A 24,223-nucleotide genomic window follows, 5' to 3' on the forward strand; every position below is an offset into this window, starting at 1 on the left:
TTAGTGCATTCGCCTGCCGCAGTGCGGTTTTCATCACTCTCTGCGGGAGTGCTGGCTGTGACGAATTAAACTGGTTTCACAGGTGTTTTCAAAGTAGAAGGGGACGAGTCTTCCAGCGAAAGACACCTCCCCCCCCTCCAAAACCCCTTTTTTTGCTTACAGTAGTAGTACTTAAGTACAGAACAGTAAGTACTTACAGTACTTACAGTAGTACTTCTCGCGTTAAGAAAGCTAGGTGTTAGCATAAACTATTAGTAATCAATAATATTAAATTTAGCACTGTAATAAATTGTGCTAGTAATAAATTCTATTCTACTGTGAGAATGTAGGGGGGAGGAAGAATGCCCGTGGTCTTTTCACTGATAAACATTTGTCAAGCTGTAAACAAAAACCAGCTGTCAAAAAAAGTTTTTTTTAGAGAAAAGTCAATTGTGTGTCCATAATATTGCTATTATGATATTTCTAATTGCTATTGCCACTGAGTCTCTGTGTCTTCAGTACATTGTGAAAAAAACGGTTTCACAGGTATTTTCAACCCCCAGCCACTGTTGTTTCATCAGTTGTTATCCTGTAAAGCGCTTTGAGGAGCCACCTTTAAAGGCGCTATATAAAATAAAGTTTATTATTATTATTATTATTATTATTATTATTATTAATATTAATCATATTTTCCCTCCCAGAACTTGTAAATTGTTGTTGTTATCCTGTGAAGCGCTTTGAGAACCATACTGTCCAGCTTGTCAGGTGCATTCTCTTGTAAAATAATAAGTAGAGCTTTGGGGTTATTAGTGCTCCACTTACAGCAACCCAATGTAAATACATTTTGTCTCTAAATCCACCATCACTTGTATGAATCATAGCCCTGATATTCTAACAACAAGTGATTATAAGACGATCTGTCAAAGTGCAATGAAATACAATATGCTGGACAGTATGCTTCTCAAAGTGCTTTACGGGGTAACAATAATAACAACAACAATTTTACAAGTCCTGGGAGGAAGAATATCATCAATATTAATAATAATAATAATAATAAACTTTATTTTATATAGCGCCTTTAAAGGTGGCTTTTTTTAATAAAAACTTTTTTTAAATGCATTTGCATTTGCCCACAGAGCAGTGTTTACTTGAACATGGAGATGCCATTCTACAAAATTCCTGCACACAACCATTGCAGCGGAATTTGCATCGTTTGGCAGGGCTATGATTCATACAAGTGGTGGTGGATTTGGAGACAAAATGTATTTACATTGGGTTGCTGTAAGTAGCACTAATAACCCCAAAGATCTACTTATTATTTTACAAGAGAATGCACCTGACAAGCTGGACAATATGCTTCTCAAAGCTCTTCACAGGATAACAACAATAACAACAACAATTTACAAGTTCTGGGAGGAAAATTATGATCAATAATAATAATAATAAACTTTATTTTATATAGCGCCTTTAAAGGTGGCTCCTCAAGCGCTTTACAGGATAACAACTGATGAAACAACAGTGGCTAGGGGTTGAATATACCTGTGAAATCGGTTTGTTCACAAACAATGTACTGTTGTAGTCACAGAGACTCTGTAGCAATAGCAATTAGCAATATCAAAATAGCAATATTATGGAAACTCAATTGACTTTTTTTGAAAAAATTTTGACAGCTCGTACAGCACCCCACTGCGCCTGCGCACCAGCATTATATTCTCATGTACGGGTAGAATATGTTCATTGTCTTCCAATGAAAGACGGGTTCCTTTCACTGAAGTCGGGAGACATTAGAAGCTTGCCACACCCGGACTGTTACACCAATGCATTAGCATGTTTAAGCGATTCCATTGAGGAGCCGGGAGCAATAATTGTTTTGTTCCTTAATTTTCTGATCTGCAAGGCCATTTGGCTGTAGCGAATGTGAATTCTGTCTGGTATTGCCAGATTGTGAAAAAATAAAAGTATTTTAATCAAGATGGAGGGTAAGGGAGTCGTCTCTATGACACTCTCCCTTATAAAATTAACGTGAAACAAAACAAAAGCTAAAAATAAGATACAATCTACAGACATTCACAACATAGACATATCTTAAAACATATACATATATTGTTAAATTAGTACTTTAAATATATACTTTAAGTTACTGAAACAACCAGTTAATGAAATCATTGCAATTTTGTTCTTGTTTGGAGGTGGGGATATTCTGACAACAATTGATTTAAAGACAATCTGTCAAAGTGCAATGAAATACAATATTACGCTGGTCCGAGGTCAAATTCTTCTGCGACAGGGGTACCTTTAAAGCACAGACGACGGCACCGAAAAATTTTGGCGCGCCCTCTCTTAAAGCCCTGGCCAAATACGAAGACAGTACGTACAGTTATAATTCAAACTGAATTAAAAACTACACATCCCAGTTACCATGGTGGTGCTTGTGATCATTGCGTTTAACCAATGAAACAGGGCGAAAAATCATTCACATGACTCTGGGGCTAAGTTTAGAAAGCTTAACCTATCAGCAACAAAATGTACACGATAGGCTACCTCAAACTGTCAGTTACACGACTGTGTATGTCGCTTAAGCCACTCCTATTTGGCATTTTAGTTATGGAGGCAGAAAGACACCCCACCCCACCTCTGGGTGCCTGACTTGTCACCATCTTTAACCGTTTCGTGTCCGAGTCGCAGTAGGTAGAGACACATACGAAAAAAAGTTCAGCTACAAAACATATATTTTTGTGGTAAGAGGGAGCTAAACATAAGTATTTACTGCTAGTAATTAGTGGTACGATTTATAGTTGAAATCTGAGCCAAAATATAAAGTTAAAATCTCGAAAGACAAAGCAATGTAGGAAATGCCCACACAGAAATACACAGAAAATAAATCCGTTCTGACATCTCAAATCAGTTTCGATCAAAGTCTCCAAAATGAACAAGAAAAAGTTCATTTTCACAGAGCAATTATGCTGTGTTTATGTAGAATAAGTGATTAGATTTATGAGCAATCTAATTTCTTATTCGTTTAAAACAGTGAAATGTCAGCTGCAAAAGATCACCCGTTTTTCACGCATAAAAAATGGTTATTAACTCTCGAAATCTGTTTTTATAGGTTTTAAAGTCATGCAATGTCTAAGCCGGAACATATCATTGTATCTCATTTTTTATTTCTTTTTTAAAAAATTAAAAATTGTTTGCCCAGCCTAATAGTATTGTTGTAATTGTTGTTTTTATCCTGTAAAGCGCTGTTTGAGAAGCCACCTTTAAAGGTGCTATATAAAATAAAGTTTATTATTGTAGCATTTTGCAGGTTCTTTTCAGAACAAAAGAACAGTGGAGACGTGATTAACCAACCAAGCGCTAGCTTTATTCGTTAACAACCACACAAAACCAAACACAGGATAGACACGCACATGAGGAGACTGACGGAACACGTACACAACTTTAGGGTAGTAATTACCTAACAACACGCTATACTTTTACAAGACTACACAGGGCACTCGAACTACTAGGACATTATTTACGCAGGTAGGGTCAGCCGCTGGTCATCGTGCTGACCCTCAGACTCTCCCCGGCTACCACTCCCAGCATGCCCAGCGGTACTACGAACGCCTAGGGGCGCTTCCGCCTCACCACCAGGCGAGGGCGTTACACTGCCCCCACCTGAAGTGTCTGGCGTCTCGCCGACGTCAAACACCCCCCTCAGGCTGTACTCGTACTCAGCTAACTGCTGTGGAACCCTGCGTGAGCGGCCGCTGCGCCGCGGTGACGGCTGGCGAACCACGGACACCCCACTATCGGCTGGCTTCAGCCCCGGCTGCTCCTCTAGAGCCTCCCCACACGGCTCCTCCTCCCGGGCCTGGTAGGGGGCCAGGCGGTCTTGGTGCAGGACCTACACTCTCCCCCGTGTTCGCAACAGGACATGGTAGCAGATCTCGCCCACCACCCCGAGTACCTCAGCTGGCCCCTCCCACGACGGCACCAGCTTAGGGCTGAGGCCTTTGCGGCGGCACGGGTTGTATACCCAAACCGAGTCCCCGGGCTGGAAGGCAGGCCCCCTGCAGCGCAGGTCGTAGTGCCGCTTCTGCCGTACCCCCGCCTGTGTCAGGTGGGTCCATGCAAAGCTGTGCACCCGCTGCATCTGCTGCCGCAGGTCCCACTCGTAGTCCGGTCCAGCGGGCTGTGTCGACCCGTCTCCGGGCGGCGGGCCGAAGACCAGGTCCACCGGGGTTCGCATTTCCTGGCCCAGCATGAGCGAGGCCGGGGTGCACCCGGTGGATTCCTGGACTGTGGTCCTATACGCCCAGAGTGCAAGGGGGAGGTGGCGGTCCCAGTGGCCAGCTGGGTGGCGAGCGTCCGATTAAACCACTCTACCAACCCGTCGCTCTGGGGATGCAGCGGTGTGGTCCGCATCTTAGTGATCCCCAGGCGCTGGCACACTCTGGCGAAGACCTGGGACTCGAAGTTACGCCCCTGGTCACTGTGTAACTCCTCCGGCACCCCCAGCCTGGCAAACATCCCCTCCAGCAGTGCATCGGCCACCGTGGGGGAACTCTTGTCCGGGAGGGCGTAGGCCTCCGGCCACATCGTAAAATAATCCATGGCCACCAAGACGTAGCGGTTCCAGGCCTCCCCCAAAACGTCCACCCCCACCCGCTCCATAGGAGCCCCCACCTGGTGTTGTTGGAGGGGGTCCCGAGAGCGCTCGGGGGGACCCTTCTGCGCCACGCACACCGCACACGTTCGGCAGTACCGCTCCACGTCCGGGTGGCAAAGACCCCAATAAAAATGGCCTCTGAGACGCTGCAGGGTTTTTTTACCGCCGAAGTGCCCCACGCCCGGCTGGCCGTGCACTGCTCGGAGCACCACCCCGCGGTGCGACCGAGGCACCACTAGCTGCCACTGTACCTCGCTACTGGAGGGTACCCGCCACCCCTGGCGCAGCACCCCATCCTGTACCTCCAAGGCCTCCCACAGGGTGCAGAGGGCCTTGACGGACTTTGGGTGCGGGGCGAGCTCCTCCAGCGGAGCACCAGCCCCACGTCAGGATCAGCTGCCTGACGCTGCGCCAGGTCTGGCAGGCCCACCCCCAGTGGCCCCTCCCGGGCCGTGGCCGCGGTGCTCACCTCCGCCACGGTGCGGACAGCCTCCTCACGCTGCTCCCGCCGGGCACAGTGGTGGCAGTCCGCAGCCTCGCAGGGGCGCCGTGAGAGAGCGTCGGCATTGAGATGGCGAGACCCCGCACGGTGCACGACAGTGAAGTCGTACTCCTGCAGGATCTCTATCCATCGCGCCATCTCCCCCTCCGGCTCCTTAAAGTGGAGCAGCCATGTGAGGGACGCATGGTCGGTCCTCAGCCGGAACCGGGTCCCGAACAGGTACGGCCTGAAGTGGTGGACCGCCGCCATCACCGCCAGCAGCTCACGACGGGTCACGCAGTAGTTCCGTTCAGCCCTAGTCAAAGCCTGACTATAGTAGGCCACTACGCGCTCCCCATCCGGCCCCTCCTGCGCCAACACCGCACCCACCCCCGAGTTACTCGCGTCGGTATCGAGAACATACGGCAACCGCGGGTCGGGGTAGGCCAGCACAGGGGCCCCACCAGAGCTTCATGCAACCGGCCGAAGGCAGTCTCATAGCCCGAGTCCCAGTCGAAACGGCGGCCCTTGTCGGTGAGGTGGGGCAGCGATGCTGGCAAACTCCCGGACGAACCTCCGGTAGTACGAGGCCAACCCCAGAAAGCTGCGGAGCTCCGCGACGGTGCATGGAGTCGGCCAGCCCCTCACTGCGGCGACCTTACCTGGGTCCGTAGCCAACCCTCGCGGTCCAACAACATGTCCCAGGAAGGTCACCTCCCGCCGCAGGAGCTTGCACTTGTGGGGGTTGAGCCTCAGGCCAGCACGGCAGATGCAGGCCAGCACCGCCTGGAGGTTCGTCAAGGCCTGGTCGAAACCCCGGGCATGAACCAGCACCCTCTCCATCAGCCTCTCGAACGTCGCCGGGGCATTGCACAGGCCAAAAGGCATGACAGTAAACTGCCAGAGGCCCTGGCCGATGGAAAAGGCCGTCTTCGGGCGAGCATCGGGAGCAAGCGGTACCTGCCAGTAGCCGCAGCGGAGGTCCAGGGAGCTGAACCAGGTTGACCCGGTGATGTAGTCCAGGGCGTCATCTATCCTTGGCAGGGGGTAGGAATCTTTCCAGGTGACCTCGTTCAGCTTGCGGTAGTTGACGCAGAACCTCCACGAGCCGTCTTTTTTTTTTACCAGTACAGCTGGCGCCGACCACGGGCTCGCGGAGGGCTCAATCACCCCCGCTGCGGCCATCTCCCGGATCTTTTCCTCGGCGGCGGTCCGCTTGGCGTGAACTATGCGTCCCGGTGGGATGCGGATGGGCCGAGCATCGCCGGTGTTGATTTCGTGTTGGACCAGGGCAGTGCGGGTGCAGTACTCGTTCTGGGCGAGTAGCTCCTGGAGCCGCTGCCGTTGGTCCTGATCGAGGCCCTCACAGCTCCGCTGGTAGAGGTCCTCGACAGCACGCCTCGCTTCCACGCAACGCTCGGCCCCCGCCGCCGCCGCCTTGTCTGGCCCCCCGGCCAACTCGGGGGCAGGATCCGGCACGCTCGCTCCCCGGCTCGCAGGCCTGGTCTGCCCCGGCGACTGCCGCCGCCACTGCCTCTTTTTCTCCCGGCTCCGGCAAGCCCGCGTCCCTCGGCCTTCGCCGGGCCTGCCCTCCACCAGGTGAAGTCGCTCCCCCCGCCACACCAACTCCTGCCCGTCCAAGTCCAAACTGGCCCCCACTCGCTGCAGTAGGTCCAGCCCCAGAATGCAGTCCTCCTGAACGGGTGCGAGATAGCAGGGGTGGCACATGTTTCCCCCGGACTGCAGCGAGCTGTCCTGTCACGGTCCTCAGCCGCAGGCTGGAGGCCTTCCATCCTGGGGGATTGGTGCCCTCGGTGTCGGGGAGGACGCCCGGCCGGAGTAGGGTTACCGAACCGGTGTCGAGTAGGGCCAGGCAGGGTTGGTCCTCGATTTGGCAGTGGAGGTACAGGCCCCGGCTACAGCCAACTCGCCCCACGGTGGAGTGAGGGGCGCCGGTTTTTACAGCGCTCTCCGGAGCGGGGTTGAGGTGTTCAAGGGCGGCCTTCCCCGCGCTGAGCCGCCCCGTTCCCGTTTCCCGACGCCGATCGAGGAGTGCGAGGTTTGGGTGCCTGGCAGAACCGGGCTCGGTGTCCTCTCTTCCCGCAGCGGTTGCAAATCAGCGTGCGGGGCTGATCCGCAGGGGTCGCTGCACGGGCTGGCTCCTCTTACCCCTCGCTGGATTCCTCCATCGCCACCTCGGTCAGCCGGCAGGGCGCACTGCGTCTGCTGGCGCTTCCAGTCACCCTGAACACAACCTCAGCCCGTGTAGCAAGGGCCAAGGCCTGCTCCAGCGATGGCGCCGCAGCTCTTCGGGTGAGAGGGCCTTGAGAAAGGCCTGGAGAGCCATCTCCCATTACGCCTCCCGGGGGAAAGTTGGGTATCCTCGGCGGGCGAGGAACATGACGTCCTGGTAAGGGCTGTGGCCACCTGTCGCACCCAGAAGTTGCTCAGGCTCCCTTTGTGTGCTGCCGATGGGTTCTGTTTCTTTCAGCGTCAGCCGGCGCTTAACAGAATTGGGTAGTGTCTGCCACGAGCTGTCCATTCTGCCCGCTTCTGACACCAATGTAGCGTTTGCAGGTTCTTTTCAGAACGAAGGACGAGTGGAGACACAGTTTTTTTTTTTGGATTTTTAAGAAGTGGAGACATAATTAATCAACCAAGCACGAGCTTTATTTGTTAACAACCACACAAAACACAGGATAGACACGCACGTGAGGAGACTGACGGAACACGTACACATCTTTAGGGTGGTAATTACCTAACAATACGCTATACTTTTACAAGACTACACAGGGCACTAGAACTACTGGGACATTATTTACACAGGTAGGGTCAGCCGCTGGTCATCGTGCTGGCCCTCAGACTCTCCCCGGCTACCACTCCCAGCATGCCCAGGGGTACTACGAACGCCTTGGGGCGCTTCCTCCTCACCACCAGGCGAGGGCGTTACATTATTAATTCACTGGACAGAGAGGTGAACATTATTATGCAGAAGAAAAAGATTATGATTTACATTGCATTGCCAGATTGTGAATCAATAAAGACATTTAATTAAACACGGGTTTGCGATTTAAATAGAAATGAGGGTGACGGGAACTCTTAATCTATATAAAAGTTAAATGAAACAGGTTTCGATAGTTAATAACCACTTTTTATGCGCGAAACATGGGTGATTTTTCTTCCTCCAGATCAGCTTAGAAATCTGTGTAAGCTGTAAGGTTTTTACTTCTTAATTAAACTTTTAAAATACATGTTTCGAATAGAAACAACACACTGTATGCTGCTGTCTTCCTGATATGTAGAACAGATCAGCAGGTCTTTTTTCCCCAGTCAGAGGGGTGTCAGATGGCATCAGCCAATCACCATTCTGAAGCCGTACCGTAATCTCTGGTATAGGGACACCCCATAATTTTGTCACAGTTTAAATCATTTTCATTTTAGGAAATTATGAAAGGCTCGGTTAAAAGCAAGGGAGATTGTCTGTTATAGTGGACATAAAACAAGAGTTTGCTGCGGCATTATTGGAAACCCAATTTTACCAACAAATTGCCGGCATTATATCCTAGAAAACACAGACCGTGAGCATGCCCGTAGTGTAAAAGAAAATGCCTGACAAACTAGGGATTGGACAGTTTCCAAGTGCTTGTACAATCGATGGAAATGTTCAAATAAATGTACAAAAAAAATAAACAAAAAAATCATTTATTCCTTTATCATATTGACTAGCTAATGTCCTCTCTTTGGTAGTTAGTGGCTGTGTTTCTGCGTTGCGTAGCAACGAGTGACTATATTCTCAGGCGGAGGAACGTAAACAGCTTAAGTTTCGTGTTAAATATTTTTTTAATTAAAATTCATTCTGTACAGCAATCGTATATTTGTGGACCGTTTCATAAAACTTTGATGCTTAAAATATTTAGGGATAAATGGAAGACTGGTGTGTATTTTTTCTTTAAACTACCAAGACCAGCCATATACAGTACAGTTTACATACAGTAATATGTTTATGTTCCTAAATTAATATTGTTTATGACCTTCAGATGCATTATGCTCCTCTTCTTTATATGCTCAGCTACTAAAATTTCCCTTTAGTGGTAAAATTTCATATAAATATTCAATACTAAGCAGATTAAAATGTGCACAGTAAAGAGATTAAATGATTAAATCTTTTTACTACCCACCAATGCACCATGAGTGCCCCTGTCGGTCATTTTGGCCAGCCAATCACGCACCGCAGTACGCTGCGGTGGCTTGTGGGTAGTTGCGTTTGGTACGGGTTTGTACCGTGCATTTTGAATGGCTGTATCTGTATTTGTTCGCTTTGGGGGCTCCCTGTTCTATGACTATCATAAGCAATTCTCGGCTAAGGCTGCTGTCCAGTTCCAGTTCCAGTGGAACCAGCGCACCTACTGGAGAGCCCTCGACATCAAGCTTTATTGCCATATATTTGCTGGTGTCAGATCTCTTTTCTGTGACATTTGTTCCTCCTAGTCACAGTCCTGAAACCTTATCCCAAATACGGTCCGCAAGCTTGACCCTGACCCCGCCTCTTCTCCTCAACCATCCCAATTTTCCATTTCTTTCCAGGTCTTTTTCAAATCTACTTGGTCCAGAGACGTACACAGTCACCCTTTCATGATGGTTGTAGGCTAACAAAATATGCAATAATTTTAATTCCTGGACCTGTACCTCTTCCTCTTGTCACTTCCTTCACATTTGTAACTTCTGCGGTGAAGCTCATGCTCACTCACTGTGCCTCCTGCTGGCCCTTCCATGCCCACTCTGCTTCTCCCATTCCCAAAAAACGATTGACTTATCTGTGTACCCCAAATTGACATTCCCTCTCTGCTCCACCACTTGCTCCACCACTCTGACTTGTGCACACTTCCTTCTTTCCCTGCCATCTGCAAGAGCCTGCAATCTGCTATTGCCGATCCCCAGTCCTTTGATTCCTTGCTGGCATCCGAAGTTGAGAAAGGTTTCATGAGTGGCCCATTTGATTTTCTGCCATTTCCCACATACCGTATCAATCCTATTGGTATAAGAGTCCGTAAATACTCCAGTAAGAAACACCTCATAATAGTCCTGTTGTCTCCACATAACTCCTGCGTGCCAAGTATTCATAGTCTTATTCACAGCTCTGACTTCTCCCTGCATTCTGTCATGATTGACCATGCCTTTTCACTCATCAAAACGGCAGGTCCATGTGCCTGGCTTGCTAAGGCTGACATCTCAAGTACCTTTAAGGTGATGCCTCTTGACCCCGCCTTCTGGCATCTCTTTGGATTTTGCTGGAAGAATAAATTCTTCTACGCAGTCTGCCTAACCTTCGGCTGCAAGAAAAGCCCGAAACTTTTTGACACTTTAGCTGAATCTTTCTGCTGGATCCTCTTAAATAACTACAAGCTCCCCTTTCTTATCCATTTTCTTGATGATTTCCTCACCATAGATTTCCCTAAAGCCCCGCCTGCAAGAGCCTCCTCTATACTTATTTCTCTTTGAAAGAAACTAGGTGTGCCTTTTGCCCTGGACAAAATATCTGGCCCCTCCCATACTATTGAATTCCATTGATTTCTCTGTCTCCATTCCTTATGACAAGCTTGACTGTATTCAGCTGCATATTTCTACCTTCTCTTCTAAATTTTACACAATAAGGAAACACTCCCTGCTTTGCCACCACAATTATGCCATGCGCATCATACTTAAAGGCCATTCATTTCTTACCTTCTTGACCTTGCCTCTTCAGCATCCTCTATTCAACACCATGTAAGCCTTTTTGCTAACTGCAAATCTGAACTCAAGCTGTCAGCTATTCTTGGCCAACTGGAATGGCATATTGCTCTTCTACAATGATCTAGCTTTTTACTGATTCAGCTCCCTCCATTGGCTTTGGAGGCTACTACCAAAACCAATGGTTATTCAGAACTCATGTTCCTCTGAATCATCCTTTCCATCACTATCTCCAGCTGGCCCAGCAAACTATCCTCTGAGGGATTGCTCCTCGCACTCTCAGTTCTTATTGGACTGCCTGGAAGTTTCCAATCCTTCCACCTCTCCACAAACAAAGTTCCCATCTTTCGAAATTCTCACCATATTGTCACCATATTGTCAACAAATTGTCACCATATTGGCATCCTGCATTTATGTTCTCTGATCTGGTTACCACTCACTCTGGGTTGACAACACACTGAAATCCCTATTTCCTGCTAGCATTTTACAGCTTCATGAGATACTGAATTTACCGCTGCTTCCACATCCTTTGATCCTTCCTCCCAACTTTGCTTGTCTGACATCAATATCTTATTTACCGATACTTTAACCTTCCATTTTAAGAAAAGCAAAACTGATCAGTTCAGGTCTGGCACCCTTATATATTATTTCAAAATCTATTCTTACATCAGCCCATACAAGCCTCTATCCAATTATGTGCAACTTCGTACCTTGTCCAGAGCTTCCCCTACTGATCCTCTGTTCGTAAACTAAAAGGGCCTTATCGTGACCTGTGGCTGGTTTTGCTCTCACCTTCAAAATGTACTTCTAACTGCTGGATTTCCTCCCTAACAATTCTATGGCCATTCCTTCAGAACAAGTGCCACTTCCTCCGCTTCTCAACAAGCCATCCCAGAGTATCTTATCAAACAACTTGGCTGCTGGTCCTCAGAGGCCTATCACGCATATATTAAAAACAACCGATATCCTCAAACAAGCATTTTCTCTCCTTGGATGAATTTAGGTCAATGACCATTGTTTTTCTGCACTGGTTATTGGGATCCAGTTTGATTCTTTTGGGGACCCTATCCTCCCCGTCCAATGGCCAGGAGGTTGGCCCTCAGCCAAGCAAGTTAAGCCAAGTCTTCGCACTACAATAAACAATTCTACATTCTCTCAATCTTCGGCTACCGCCATTCCTCGTGAACTATTTTATTTAATGTCTTTTTGTGCACCTGCTCTAGAACTTTAGTTATAGAGGTGAGTGATCCTGTCTAGCAAAGTAAAGCTTGACTTATCAGGTGTATGGTATTGCTGCAGGTTCTATACAAATAAAGGTTAACGCAACTCACAAAATAGAAATAAGAACCTCAGATTTCGCCTTTTGAGCCTCAAATGCTACACTTTAACTTTGAATGAACAGTAATTCTAATGTTCCTTGATCATTGGAAAAGTTGGCTAGTTTATACATTTTATACAAGATACAGCTACGACTGAGCAACGCAATGGTTTGAAGAATTTACAAAAAAGTTTGTGTTAATAAAAAAAATAGTTTTGACATGAAGATGTTCATAAATGCATGCTTTAATAAATTTGATGCAATATACGTGCAATATTTTCTTTTTCTGAAGAGTATTGAAAAGTAACAATTCTGTACAGATGCAGCCATTCAAAGTGCGCAGTACAGACACGTACCGGAGGTAATTGGCTATGGCATCGCGCATTGTGACGCGCGGTGACGCAAAATACTGTGGTACGTGATTGGTTGACCGACGGGCACTCATGGTCCGTTGGTTGATTGTAGAAAGATTTACAGTAAATGTCTTTACTGTGCCCGTTTTAGCATTGAATATTTATATGGAATTTTACCACTGAAGGGAAATCTTAGTAGCTGAGCATAAAAAGAATAGGAGCATACTGTAACCCGTGTGAAGGCCATAAACGATATTAATTTTGGAACATAAACATACAGTATATGGCTGGTCTCGGTACTTTAAATAAAAAATACACACCAGTATTTCATTTCTCCCTAAACATTTTAAGCTTCGAAGTCTTTAACTAACATGATACCGGAGTCAACAAGCATACTTTTAGAATTTGATTAAAAGGGAAATAATATGGAATCGCGTATTTAAAGAAATTAATAACAATATAATTATATTCATGTACCACAACACAAGAATAATACACGCTGTACATTGTCTGTTGATAATGTTTCTGTAGTGCTTTTTCAGCACTCTGCATGTGACCTTGCCGGTGGCGTTATGCGTTAGGTTCCTGTCTCCCACGTTACATGCTTTGTGTTCAAATCCCGCTGGAACCATGACTTTTCTTTTAACAAACATTTCTTTGAAAAAATAAAACGTTTCCCTGGGTCAGAGATTACAGATGCAGCCATTCAAAATGCGCGGGCGATACCACATTATTTTGCGGTACGCTGTACGCAGTCTACCGCAAGCTACCGGTAAATACTGCGAGTTACCGTAAATTCTCCTATAATATGACAAGCAAAATAATAGTATCCGGAATTTCCGCAAGGTGGAGCTAATAAAGCTCAACCTCTCATGTTTGAGCTGTGGCCATCAAAGTCTTTAACGAAGATATTACTAATAGTATTAATAATGAATGACCTTGGACAAGCTGTAAACTCAAAGTATTGCCCTGGTCCACATTCGTTTTTTCATTGACCGTCTTTGTAAAAGTAACACCACAGCATTTCGCAATCACGCATTTGTTTCCAATCATGCAAAGTACAGTAATTTTTGAGAATCGATTCACCATGCCTTTCACATGCTCATAAAAGAGATTGATTTAGGAACATAAACATATTACCGTATGAAAACTGTACTGTATACAGTATGTATATGTATATTTAATGTCTTAACTGTGCCTGTTTAAGTATTGAATATTCATATCTAATTTTACCACTGAAGGGAAATCTTACTGCAACGCGTGTGAAGGCCATAAACAATATTAATTTTGGAACATAAACATACAGTATATAGCTGGTCTCGGTACTTTAAAGAAAACACACACGAAACATGGTTTCATTATGACCAGAATCGGTCTTGAGATATTTTTAACTTGATTTACAGTATTTGAGAGGTATGTCTTAACACCGATACTACAGTGCGTAAATACTGCTCACGTATATGTTTCTAGGTTTATATTATGCATTTCATACGGTCAAATTACTTTTGAGCAACTAATAAGAAGCGCGAAACGGTATGCGTTTTAGTTTCGTTTTGTGCTGGGACTCTGCTTTTAACAATGTGGCCATGGATTGGTTAGAGATATCAAGTACATACAAGTCATTTTTTAAATGTTGTAGTTCGTCTTGTAAAAATGTTACGAGTACATCATCTATCAACAATTACACAGGTTCTGTTTCCATATTGCGGATTTTAGTTACGTAATATTATTTTCTAGATTTCACGTTGTGAATATATGATTTGGGCAAACAGAGCCGCAAAGAAGTACATTATGGGTTGTTGTTTTGTTTTTTTTTGCAGTTTTATCTAGAACAAGCTATGCTTAAACCTTTGTCTGATTCTTGTGAAACTATCCATATGACAGTTACAGTACCTAGGAGTTGACTTCAGTGATGTCACTGATGGGATGTTTCTAAAAATCCATCCTCTGTAAAATGTCTTCTCTAGTTGTCCTGCATATGTATTCGCTAATGAAGCTGTGTGTTCTGAGCCTGGATCTCTACATTTCTGTATGAACCAGCTTAGAGGGCTAAAGACAGCTTGTGTTTAAATTGAGTGTAAGGTAATTTATGCTTCTAAAGTCATGGTCAGCATTTATTATTGTACTGTGCTGTAAACTTGTTCTGTGCCTAGTCACATTATTTTATAGCGTTTTTATAGCGTTGTCAAATCTGGTTGCGCTGTGTGTTAGTTTCCTGACTCCCATGTCACGTGGTCTGTGATTGAATCCCATGGAACTATGACTTTATTTTTTAACAAACATTTCTTTGAAAAAATGAAACGTTTCCCTTGGTCAGAGATTAAATAAAACCTCACTCGCACCAAACAAATTTATATTTCTAAATATCACAACATGATCGAATTTAAGTCTTTTATATAACAATGAATAGTAACCTATGCGTTACAAAATAAACATTTATATTGATTTGAATCGCGTTTTGATTTAAATCGTAAACGTGTGTTTAAATATATGTGTTTAAAAGCGATATACTGTATAAAAGCGCTGATTCTTATGGAGTGTGTTCCGCCGGGGATTAAAAAAAAATTCTTTTTTAATCGCGTATCAAAGGAAAATTGCAGTTTAACTTTGTTCATGCACAAACAGTGGCATGTTACATTATAATGTAATGCTTACGGCCGACAGGTACTGTGCAAGAGCCGGCGTACCAGAGCAGGTGACGTCACCGCCCTTCCCTGTGATAGCAGGACTACAGCTACTGGGCTGTAGAGAGATCTCTCTTTAGCTCATGGGGCTAGGTCGCTGCAGAGAGACGCGGAAGTCCCGGGTTCGAGCCCCAGACGGTGTGGGGCCGACCAGATGCGGCAAGGGCGCCCGCCTGAGCCCCGTTGCGTTACAATAATTTGGGTGTCTCCTCTTGCCAGAAAGCTCTAAATTGCAACATAAATTGCAAAAATGCACTTGGAATCTGTCCAAGCCCTCCTACGAAAATTATTCAAACTGCGACACTGATCATTCATCTCTAAATAAACTTTATTTTATATAGCGTTTTAAGCGAATAGGTAATTAGATTGCTCATAAACCTAATAGCTTTTTCTACATAAACACAGCGTGATTGCTCTCTGAAAATGCTTTTCCTTTATATTTAGGCTCAGATTTCAACTATAGATGGTATTATTATAAACTTTCTTGGAAAAATGTATTTTATGTAAACCATGTTTGCTATTAATTCATTTAGGGCTAAAATACTGTAACGCCCTCGCCTGGTGGTGAGGAGGAAGCGCCCCTAGGCGCTCGTAGTACCGCGGGGCATGCTGGGAGTGGTAGCCGGGGAGAGTATGAGGGTCAGCACGATGACCAGCGGCTGACCCTACCTGTGTAAATAATGTCCTAGTAATTCGAGTGCCCTGTGTAGTCCTGTAAAAGTGTAGTGTGTTGTTAGGTAATTACCACCCTAAATATGTGTACGTGTTCCGTCAGTCTCCTCATGTGTGTGTAGATCCTGTGTTTGGTTTTGGTGTGGTTGTCAAATAAAGTCAGTGTTTTGGCTGGTTAATCGCGTCTCCACTGTTCTTTAGTTCTGAAAAGAACCTGCAACGCTACATTGGTGTCAGAAGCGGGCAGAATGAGCAACTCGTGGCAGACATTACCCGACTCTGTTAAGCGCCGGCTGACGCTGACAGACGCAGAACCCATCGGCAGCACACATAGGGAGCCTGAGCAACTCCTGGGTGCGACAGGTGGCCACAGCCCTTACCAGGGCTACCCAGTAGTGGCCCCGCCAGTAGAATTGGGGCGGCTGCCCCGGAGAGAAGATGCCCTCCCTGCCGGAGCCGATCAGCGATTCCCACACCCATCGGCGCGGGTGCGACCAGGTCGCTACGATGGTGAAGCGCCTTGGGAAACCTATGAGGCGCAGTTCCAGCTCGCGGCCCGGACGAATGGCTGGAGCCGGGCGGAGATGGCCGGCCACCTGGCGGCGGCGCTGGAAGGAGCGGCCTGCCAGGTGCTCCTGGACGTCCCGGAGGAAGACAGAGGCGACTACGCGGCGCTGGCGGCAGCCCTCCAGCTGCGCTTCGGTGTAGAGGAGGCGCCGGACTTGATGCGGGAGAGGCTGGCCCTGCGGCGGCGCCGACCAGGGGAGCGACTGGGCCCGGTCGCCGCGGATGTCATGTTCCTTGCCCGCCGAGGATACCCAACTTTCCCCCGGGAGGCGCAGCAGGAGATGGCTCTCCAGGCCTTTCTCAAGGGCCTCTCGCCAGAGGAGCTGCGGCGCCACGTGCAGCTGGCCGCGCCAACATCGCTGGAGCAGGCCTTGGCCCTTGCCACACGGGCTGAGGCGGTGTTCGGGGTGGCTGGGAGCGCCACCAGACGCAGTGCGCCCTGCCGGCTGACCGAGACGGCGACGGAGGAATCCAGCGAGGGGGAAGAGGAGCCAGCCCGGGCAGCGACCCCCGCGGAACAGCCCCGCACGCTGATTTGCGACCGCTGCGGGAAGAGAGGACACCGAGCCCGGTTCTGCCGGGCACCCGAGCCTCGTCCTCCCCGATCGGCGTCGGGAAACGGGAACGGGGTGGCTCAGCGCGGGGAAGGCCGCCCTTGAACACCTCAACCCCCGCTCCGGAAAGCGCTGTAAAAACCGGTGCCCCTCACGCCACCGTGGGGCGAGTCGGCTGTAGCCGAGGCCTGTACCTCCAATGCCGAATCGAGGACCAACCCTGCCTGGCCCTACTCGACACCGGTTCTTCGGTGACCCTACTCCGACCGGGCGTCCTCCCCGACACCGAGGGCACCAACCCCCCAGGATGGGAGGCCTCCAGCCTGCGGCTAAGGACCGTGACGGGACAGCTCGCTGCAGTCCGGGGGAAACAGGTGCTTGCCTTCCGTCTGGGTGCAGCGACGGTGCGCCACCCCTGCTACCTCACACCCATCCAGGAGGACTGTATTCTGGGGCTGGACCTGCTGCAGTGAGTGGGGGCCAGTTTGGACTTGGACCGGCAGGAGTTGGTGTGGCAGGGGGAGCGACTGCACCTGGTGGAGGGCAGGCCCGGCGAAGGCCGAGGGACGCGGGCTTGCCGGAGCCGGGGGAACAAGAGGCGGCGGCGGCGGCGTCAGTCGCCGGGGCAGACCAGGCCTGTGAGCCGGGGAGCGAGCGTGCCGGATCCTGCTCCCGAGTCAGCCGAGGGGCCAGACAAGGCGGCGGCGGCGGGGGCCGAGCGTTGCGTGGAAGCGAGGCACGCCGTGGAGGACCTCTTCCAGCGGAGCTGCGAAGGCCTCGATCAGGACCAGCGGCAGCGGCTCCAGGAGCTACTCGCCCAGAACGAAGACCTCTTTGCGGCGAGAGATGAGGACTGCACCCGCACTGCCCTGGTCCAACACGAGATCAACACCGGCGACGCTCGGCCCATCCGCATCCCACCGGGACGCATGATTCATGCCAAGCGGACCGCCGCCGAGGAAAAGATCCGGGAGATGGCCGCAGCGGGGGTGATTGAGCCCTCCGCGAGCCCGTGGTCGGCGCCAGCCGTACTGGTAAAAAAAAAAGACGGCTCGCGGAGGTTCTGCGTCAACTATCGCAAGCTGAACGAGGTCACCCGGAAAGATTCCTACCCCCTGCCGAGGATAGATGACGCCCTGGACTACATCACCGGGTCGACCTGGTTCAGCTCCCTGGACCTCCGCTGCGGCTACTGGCAGGTACCGCTTGCTCCCGATGCTCGCCCGAAGACGGCCTTTTCCATCGGCCAGGGCCTCTGGCAGTTTACTGTCATGCCTTTTGGCCTGTGCAATGCCCCGGCGACGTTCAAGAGGCTGATGGAGAGGGTGCTGGCATCGGTCCCGCGGAACCAGTGTGTGTTGTATCTGGACGATCTGCTGGTCCATGCCCGGAGTTTCGATCAGGCCTTGACGAACCTCCAGGCGGTGCTGGCCTGCATCCGCCGTGCTGGCCTGAGGCTCAACCCCCGCAAGTGCGAGCTCCTGCGGCGGGAGGTGACCTTCCTGGGACATGTTGTTGGACCGCGAGGGGTGGCTACGGACCCAGGTAAGGTCGCCGCAGTGAGGGGCTGGCCGACTCCACGCACCGTCGCGGAGCTGTGCAGCTTTCTGGGGTTGGCCTCATACTACCGGAGGTTCGTCCGGGATTTTGCCAGCATCGCTGCCCCGCTGCACCGCCTCACTGACAAGGGCCGCCGTTTTGACTGGGACTCGGGCTGTGAGACTGCCTTTGGCCGGTTGCGTGAAGCTCTGGTGGGGGCCCCCGTGCTGGCCTACCCCGACCCGCGGTTGCCGTATGTTCTCGATACCGACGCGAGTGACTCGGGGGTGGGCGCGGTGTTGGCGCAGGAGGGGCCGGATGGGGAGCGCGTAGTGGCCTACTTTAGTCGGGCTTTGACTAGGCCTGAGCGGAACTACTGCGTGACCCGTCGCGAGCTGCTAGCGGTGATGGCGGCGGTCCACCACTTCAGGCCGTACCTGTTCGGGACCCGGTTCCGGCTGAGGACCGACCATGCGTCCCTCACCTGGCTGCTCCACTTTAAGGAGCCGGAGGGGCAGATGGCGCGATGGATAGAGATCCTGCAGGAGTACGACTTCACTGTCGTGCACCGTGCGGGGTCTCGCCATCTCAATGCCGACGCTCTCTCGCGGCGCCCCTGCGAGGCCGCGGACTGCCACCACTGCGCCCGGCGGGAGCAGCGTGAGGGGGCTGTCCGCCCCGTGGCGGGGGTGAGCACCGCGGCCACGGCCCGGGAGGGGCCGCTGGGGGTGGGCCTGCCAGACCTGGCGCAGCGTCAGGCAGCTGATCCTGACGTGGGGCCGGTGCTCCGCTGGAGGGCAGCAGGAGTGCGGCCTACGCGAGAGGAGCTCGCCCCGCACCCAAAGTCCGTCAAGGCCCTCTGCGCCCTGTGGGAGGCCTTGGAGGTAAAGGACGGGGTGCTGCGCCGGGGGTGGCGGGTACCCTCCAGTGGCGAGGTACGGTGGCAGCTGGTGGTGCCTCGGTCGCTCCGCGGGGCGGTGCTCCGAGCGGTGCACGGCCAGCCGGGCGTGGGGCACTTCGGCGGTAAAAAAACCCTGCAGCGTCTCCGAGGCCATTTTTATTGGGGTCTTTGCCACCGGGACGTGGAGCAGTACTGCCGAACGTGTGCGGTGTGCGTGGCACAGAAGGGCCCCCCCGAGCACTCCCGGGCCCCCCTCCAACAACACCAGGTGGGGGCTCCTATGGAGCGGGTGGGAGTGGACGTTTTGGGCCCGTTTCCGCGCACTGAGGCCGGGAACCGCTACGTCTTGGTGGCCATGGATTATTTTACGAAGTGGCCGGAGGCCTACGCCCTCCCGGACCAGAGTGCCCCCACAGTGGCCGATGCACTGCTGGAGGGGATGTTTGCCAGGCTGGGGGTGCCGGAGGAGTTACACAGTGACCAGGGGCGTAACTTCGAGTCCCAGGTCTTCGCCAGAGTGTGCCAGCGCCTGGGGATCACTAAGACGCGGACCACACCGCTGCATCCCCAGAGCGACGGGTTGGTGGAGCGGTTTAATCGGACGCTCGCCACCCAGCTGGCCACCCTGGTGTCCCGGCACCAACGGGACTGGGACCGCCACCTCCCCCTTGCGCTCTGGGCGTACAGGACCGCGGTCCAGGAATCCACCGGGTGCACCCCGGCCTCGCTCATGCTGGGCCGGGAAATGCGAACACCGGTGGACCTGGTCTTCGGCCCGCCGCCCGGAGACGGGTCGGCACCGCCGGCTGGACCGGACTACGAGTGGGACCTGCGGCAGCGGATGCAGCGGGTTCACAGCTTTGCACGGACCCACCTGACACAGGCGGGGGTCCGGCAGAAGCGGTACTACGACCTGCGCTGCAGGGGGCCTGCCTTCCAGCCCGGGGACTCGGTTTGGGTGTACAACCCGCGGCGCCGCAAAGGCCTCAGCCCTAAGCTGGCGCCGTCGTGGGAGGGGCCCGCTGAGGTACTCGGGGTGGTGGGCGAGGTCTGCTACCGTGTCCGGTTGCGAACACGGGGGAGAGTGGTGGTCCTGCACCGAGACCGCCTGGCCCCCTACCGGGCCCGGGAGGAGGAGCCGTGTGGGGAGGCTCTAGAGGAGCAGCCGGGGCTGGAGCCGGCCGATAGTGGGGCGTCCGTGGGTCGCCAGCCGTCACCGCGGCGCAGCGGCCGCTCACGCAGGGTTCCGCAGCAGCTGGCCGAATACGAGTACAGCCTGAGGGGGGTGTTCGACGTCGGCGAGACGCCAGACGCTTCAGGTGGGGGCAGTGTAACGCCCTCGCCTGGTGGTGAGGAGGAAGCGCCCCTAGGCGCTCGTAGTACCGCGGGGCATGCTGGGAGTGGTAGCCGGGGAGAGTATGAGGGTCAGCACGATGACCAGCGGCTGACCCTACCTGTGTAAATAATGTCCTAGTAATTCGAGTGCCCTGTGTAGTCCTGTAAAAGTGTAGTGTGTTGTTAGGTAATTACCACCCTAACTGTGTGTACGTGTTCCGTCAGTCTCCTCATGTGTGTGTAGATCCTGTGTTTGGTTTTGGTGTGGTTGTCAAATAAAGTCAGTGTTTTGGCTGGTTAATCGCGTCTCCACTGTTCTTTAGTTCTGAAAAGAACCTGCAACGCTACAATACGTTCATTGTCTTCCAATCGAGTCGAGTCGACATTGGAAGCTTGCCACTCCCACTAAAATGCTTTAAGTTGAAAATCGAGGTGGATTTAGAGGATGATAAAGAGGATAAACTGGGATGGGAGGAGGGTTTGGTTTTGCATAAGGGGCGGGATTATGATAATTGGAGGAATTTGCGAGAGTATAATGGTTTGATATATATGATTTTGTATTGTGGTTGTTATCTATGTTTTTGGTTGGTATTATGTTTATATGGTTGTTTTTGTTGGTTGGTTGTTATTATGGTTATTAATAATACGATCTATAGTTGAAATCTGAGCCTAAATAAAAAGAAAAAGCAAGTGATTAGGTTTATGAGCAATCTAATTACTTATTCATTTAAAACGCTATATAAAATAAAGTTTATTATTAATTTGCTAGACAGAGCGGTGAACATTATTATGCATTAGACAAAGATAATGAAATCTGTGTACGCTGTAAGGTTTTTACTTCTTAAACTTTTAAAATACACGTTTCGAATAGAAAGAAATCCTCTTCCTGGTACAGTACTGTATGTATAGCAAACCAGCACATCTTTTTTCTCCAATCAGAGGGGTGTCAGATGGTGTCAGCCAATCACCATTCTGAAGCCCTACCATAATCTCTGGTATGGGGAGACCCCAGAATTCTGTCCCATAGTTTAGACAGATGATAGATACTTTTATTGATCCCATGAGGGAAATAAAGTAAATCATTTTCATTTTAGGAAATTATTAAACGCTCGGTTAAAAGCAAAGGAGATTGTCTGTTATAGTGGACATAAAAACAAGAGTTCGCTGGCATTATATCCTAGAAGACACAGACCAGGAGAATGCCCGCAGCGTAAAAGAAAATGCCAGATGAACTGGGCGTTTGCCCAGCGTAGTTATAGTGTACATAAAAACGAGTTCGCTGGCATTATATAATTATACGAATTACACGAATATAATTATATCTTTTTAATTTCTTGAGATTCGCGATTCTTTTAATACCGTCTTTGCTGTGCTCTAGAGGATCCTTGTGATATTTCGAGCTCTTGGTGAATGATAAGTGTCGCAGTTTAAATCATTTTCGCAGTTAGAAATTTTGGAACGCTCTGTTAAAAGCAAGGGAGTTTTTATGTCCGTTGCAGTTCTTTTGAAACTGAACTTGTTTGAATTGACTGAGCTCCGTGCTGTACCACACAATGTCTGTTTTTTTTTGTGCTGTCCTACTGTCCTACTTTTGTGCTGTCCTACTGTACTGTAAGATGACGCAGGATACGTCATACTGTACCCTGCGTCATCTTGCGTCACAATGCGCGACGCCGTAGCCAATTACCTTTCGGTACGTGTCTGTACCGCGCACTTTGAATGGCTGCATCTGTAAATAAAACCTCACTTGCACCAAACAAATTTATATTTCTAAATATCACAACATGATTGAATTTAAGTAATTTTAATAACAATGAATAGTCACCTATGTGTTACAATATAAACATTTATATTGATTTAAATCGCGTTTTGATTTAAATCGCAAACGCGGGTTTAAATATATGTGTTTTTTGATTCACAATCAGACAAATGCAACATAAATTGATATCTTTGTCTTCTAAGTATATTAATAAACTTTAAGCATAGCTTTCTCCCCGTTAAGATTTATTTTTCTTGGGATCAAAAGTGGAAAGATTAGATTGTAATCGTTTTTATTTTTTAAATACATTTTAGAAAAGTGTAATCTATACTAAAAAGCTGTACACCACCTGCTATAAAGATACATATTGTAAAACTTTCGGGTTCGGATAGGACAGACACAAGAACTCAGACTTGTGGAGTTAAAGCAAGTTAAAGCCTTGATTTTATATATCACCCTTACAATTGGCATCTCAAAGCAAAGTAAATATCACAACACTGATTGTACCCATCTGTCATGCTAATAAAGCACCTTGAATTGAATTGAATTGAGAGAGAGAGAGAGAGAGAGAGACGAGCAGCCAGGACAGACAAGCATCGTGTATCTAAGGAAAAAGCAGTATAACCTTGTTCATGCACAAACAGTGGCATGTTACATTATTAATTTGGGTGTCTCCTCTTGCCAGAAAGCTCTAAATTGCATTTTGAGTTCGGTTTTTGACTTTTTTCAAATTGCAACCCATAAATAAAGCTGATACTGTTTAGACTTTTAATTATTTTAAACTGTATTACAGCAGCACAATGCACAATGCAATGTAAATTGCAAAAATGCACTTGGAATCTGTCCAAGCCTTACTTTGTCAGGCATTTTCTTACTGTAACGGACATAAAAACTCTCTTGCTTTTAACAGAGCGTTTCATAATTTCTAAGTACGAAAATTATTTAAACTGCGACACTTATCATTCAACCAGAGCTCGAAATATCACAAAGATCCTCAAGAGCACAGCAAAGATTAAAGTATTAAAACTTTAGATCTTTTTTCTGAACCGAGGAAAATCTGATGTTTCTCTATAACAATAATAAAAAACATTATTTTACTTATCACCTTTATGTGATATCAACTTAAAGACAGCACATACAAGGGTTAATTGCACAATGGACCGCGCAAAGAAATTTAAAATAGTCTTCCTTGGATCGCAGCAGGCATAATCAGCAAATTAGGAAAACAAAGAACAGGACAGGTGAGATCTGTATCCAGAGAGCGAGTGATCAGAAAAAGGAACAGCTGTTACGCCCAGGTTTTACGCTCTCTCTCTGCTGAATGAATAAAAGCATTTTATTAAAAATGCGTTTGCGTTTGTCTGGGTATTTACTTTGTAATCTTTGGTTTACATCTACTGCATTGCTTTGAGATGCCACTTTTAAAGGTGATATGTAAAATCAAGTTTTTTATTATTGTTATAGAGATGATCAGATTTTCCCTGGTTCAGAAAAAAAGATGCTTACACCTAACTTTCTTAATTAGATGTATTTAAAACAGTGAACTACTGTTGGTGTAACATAACATTCAGAAATACAATCGAGAATAGTTTTGTGGTGTTTGTTTATATGAAACGTTCCTAAAATGTATAACGTAACAAAATTAAAGACGCTTAATATCTGTAATCTTTCCACTTGTATGTCATCGGAAAATACAAGAAGTT

The 24,223-nt window shown here is 48.8% G+C and overlaps 1 protein-coding gene across 1 annotated transcript; it reads left to right on the forward strand.

The window, feature by feature from the left end:
* Positions 1-12,527: 12,527 nt before the first annotated feature.
* On the forward strand, positions 12,528-17,091 carry LOC148815787 (uncharacterized). Its single transcript, XM_088904688.1, has 2 exons — positions 12,528-12,570; positions 16,067-17,091. Exons 1-2 carry the CDS (start codon positions 12,528-12,530, stop codon positions 17,089-17,091), a joined length of 1,068 nt encoding a protein of 355 aa, XP_088760814.1.
* Positions 17,092-24,223: the final 7,132 nt, after the last annotated feature.

This window comes from Atractosteus spatula, chromosome 24 (genome assembly GCF_055471065.1).
Source record: "Atractosteus spatula isolate fAtrSpa1 chromosome 24, fAtrSpa1.hap1, whole genome shotgun sequence".
Classification (NCBI taxonomy): domain Eukaryota; kingdom Metazoa; phylum Chordata; class Actinopteri; order Semionotiformes; family Lepisosteidae; genus Atractosteus; species Atractosteus spatula.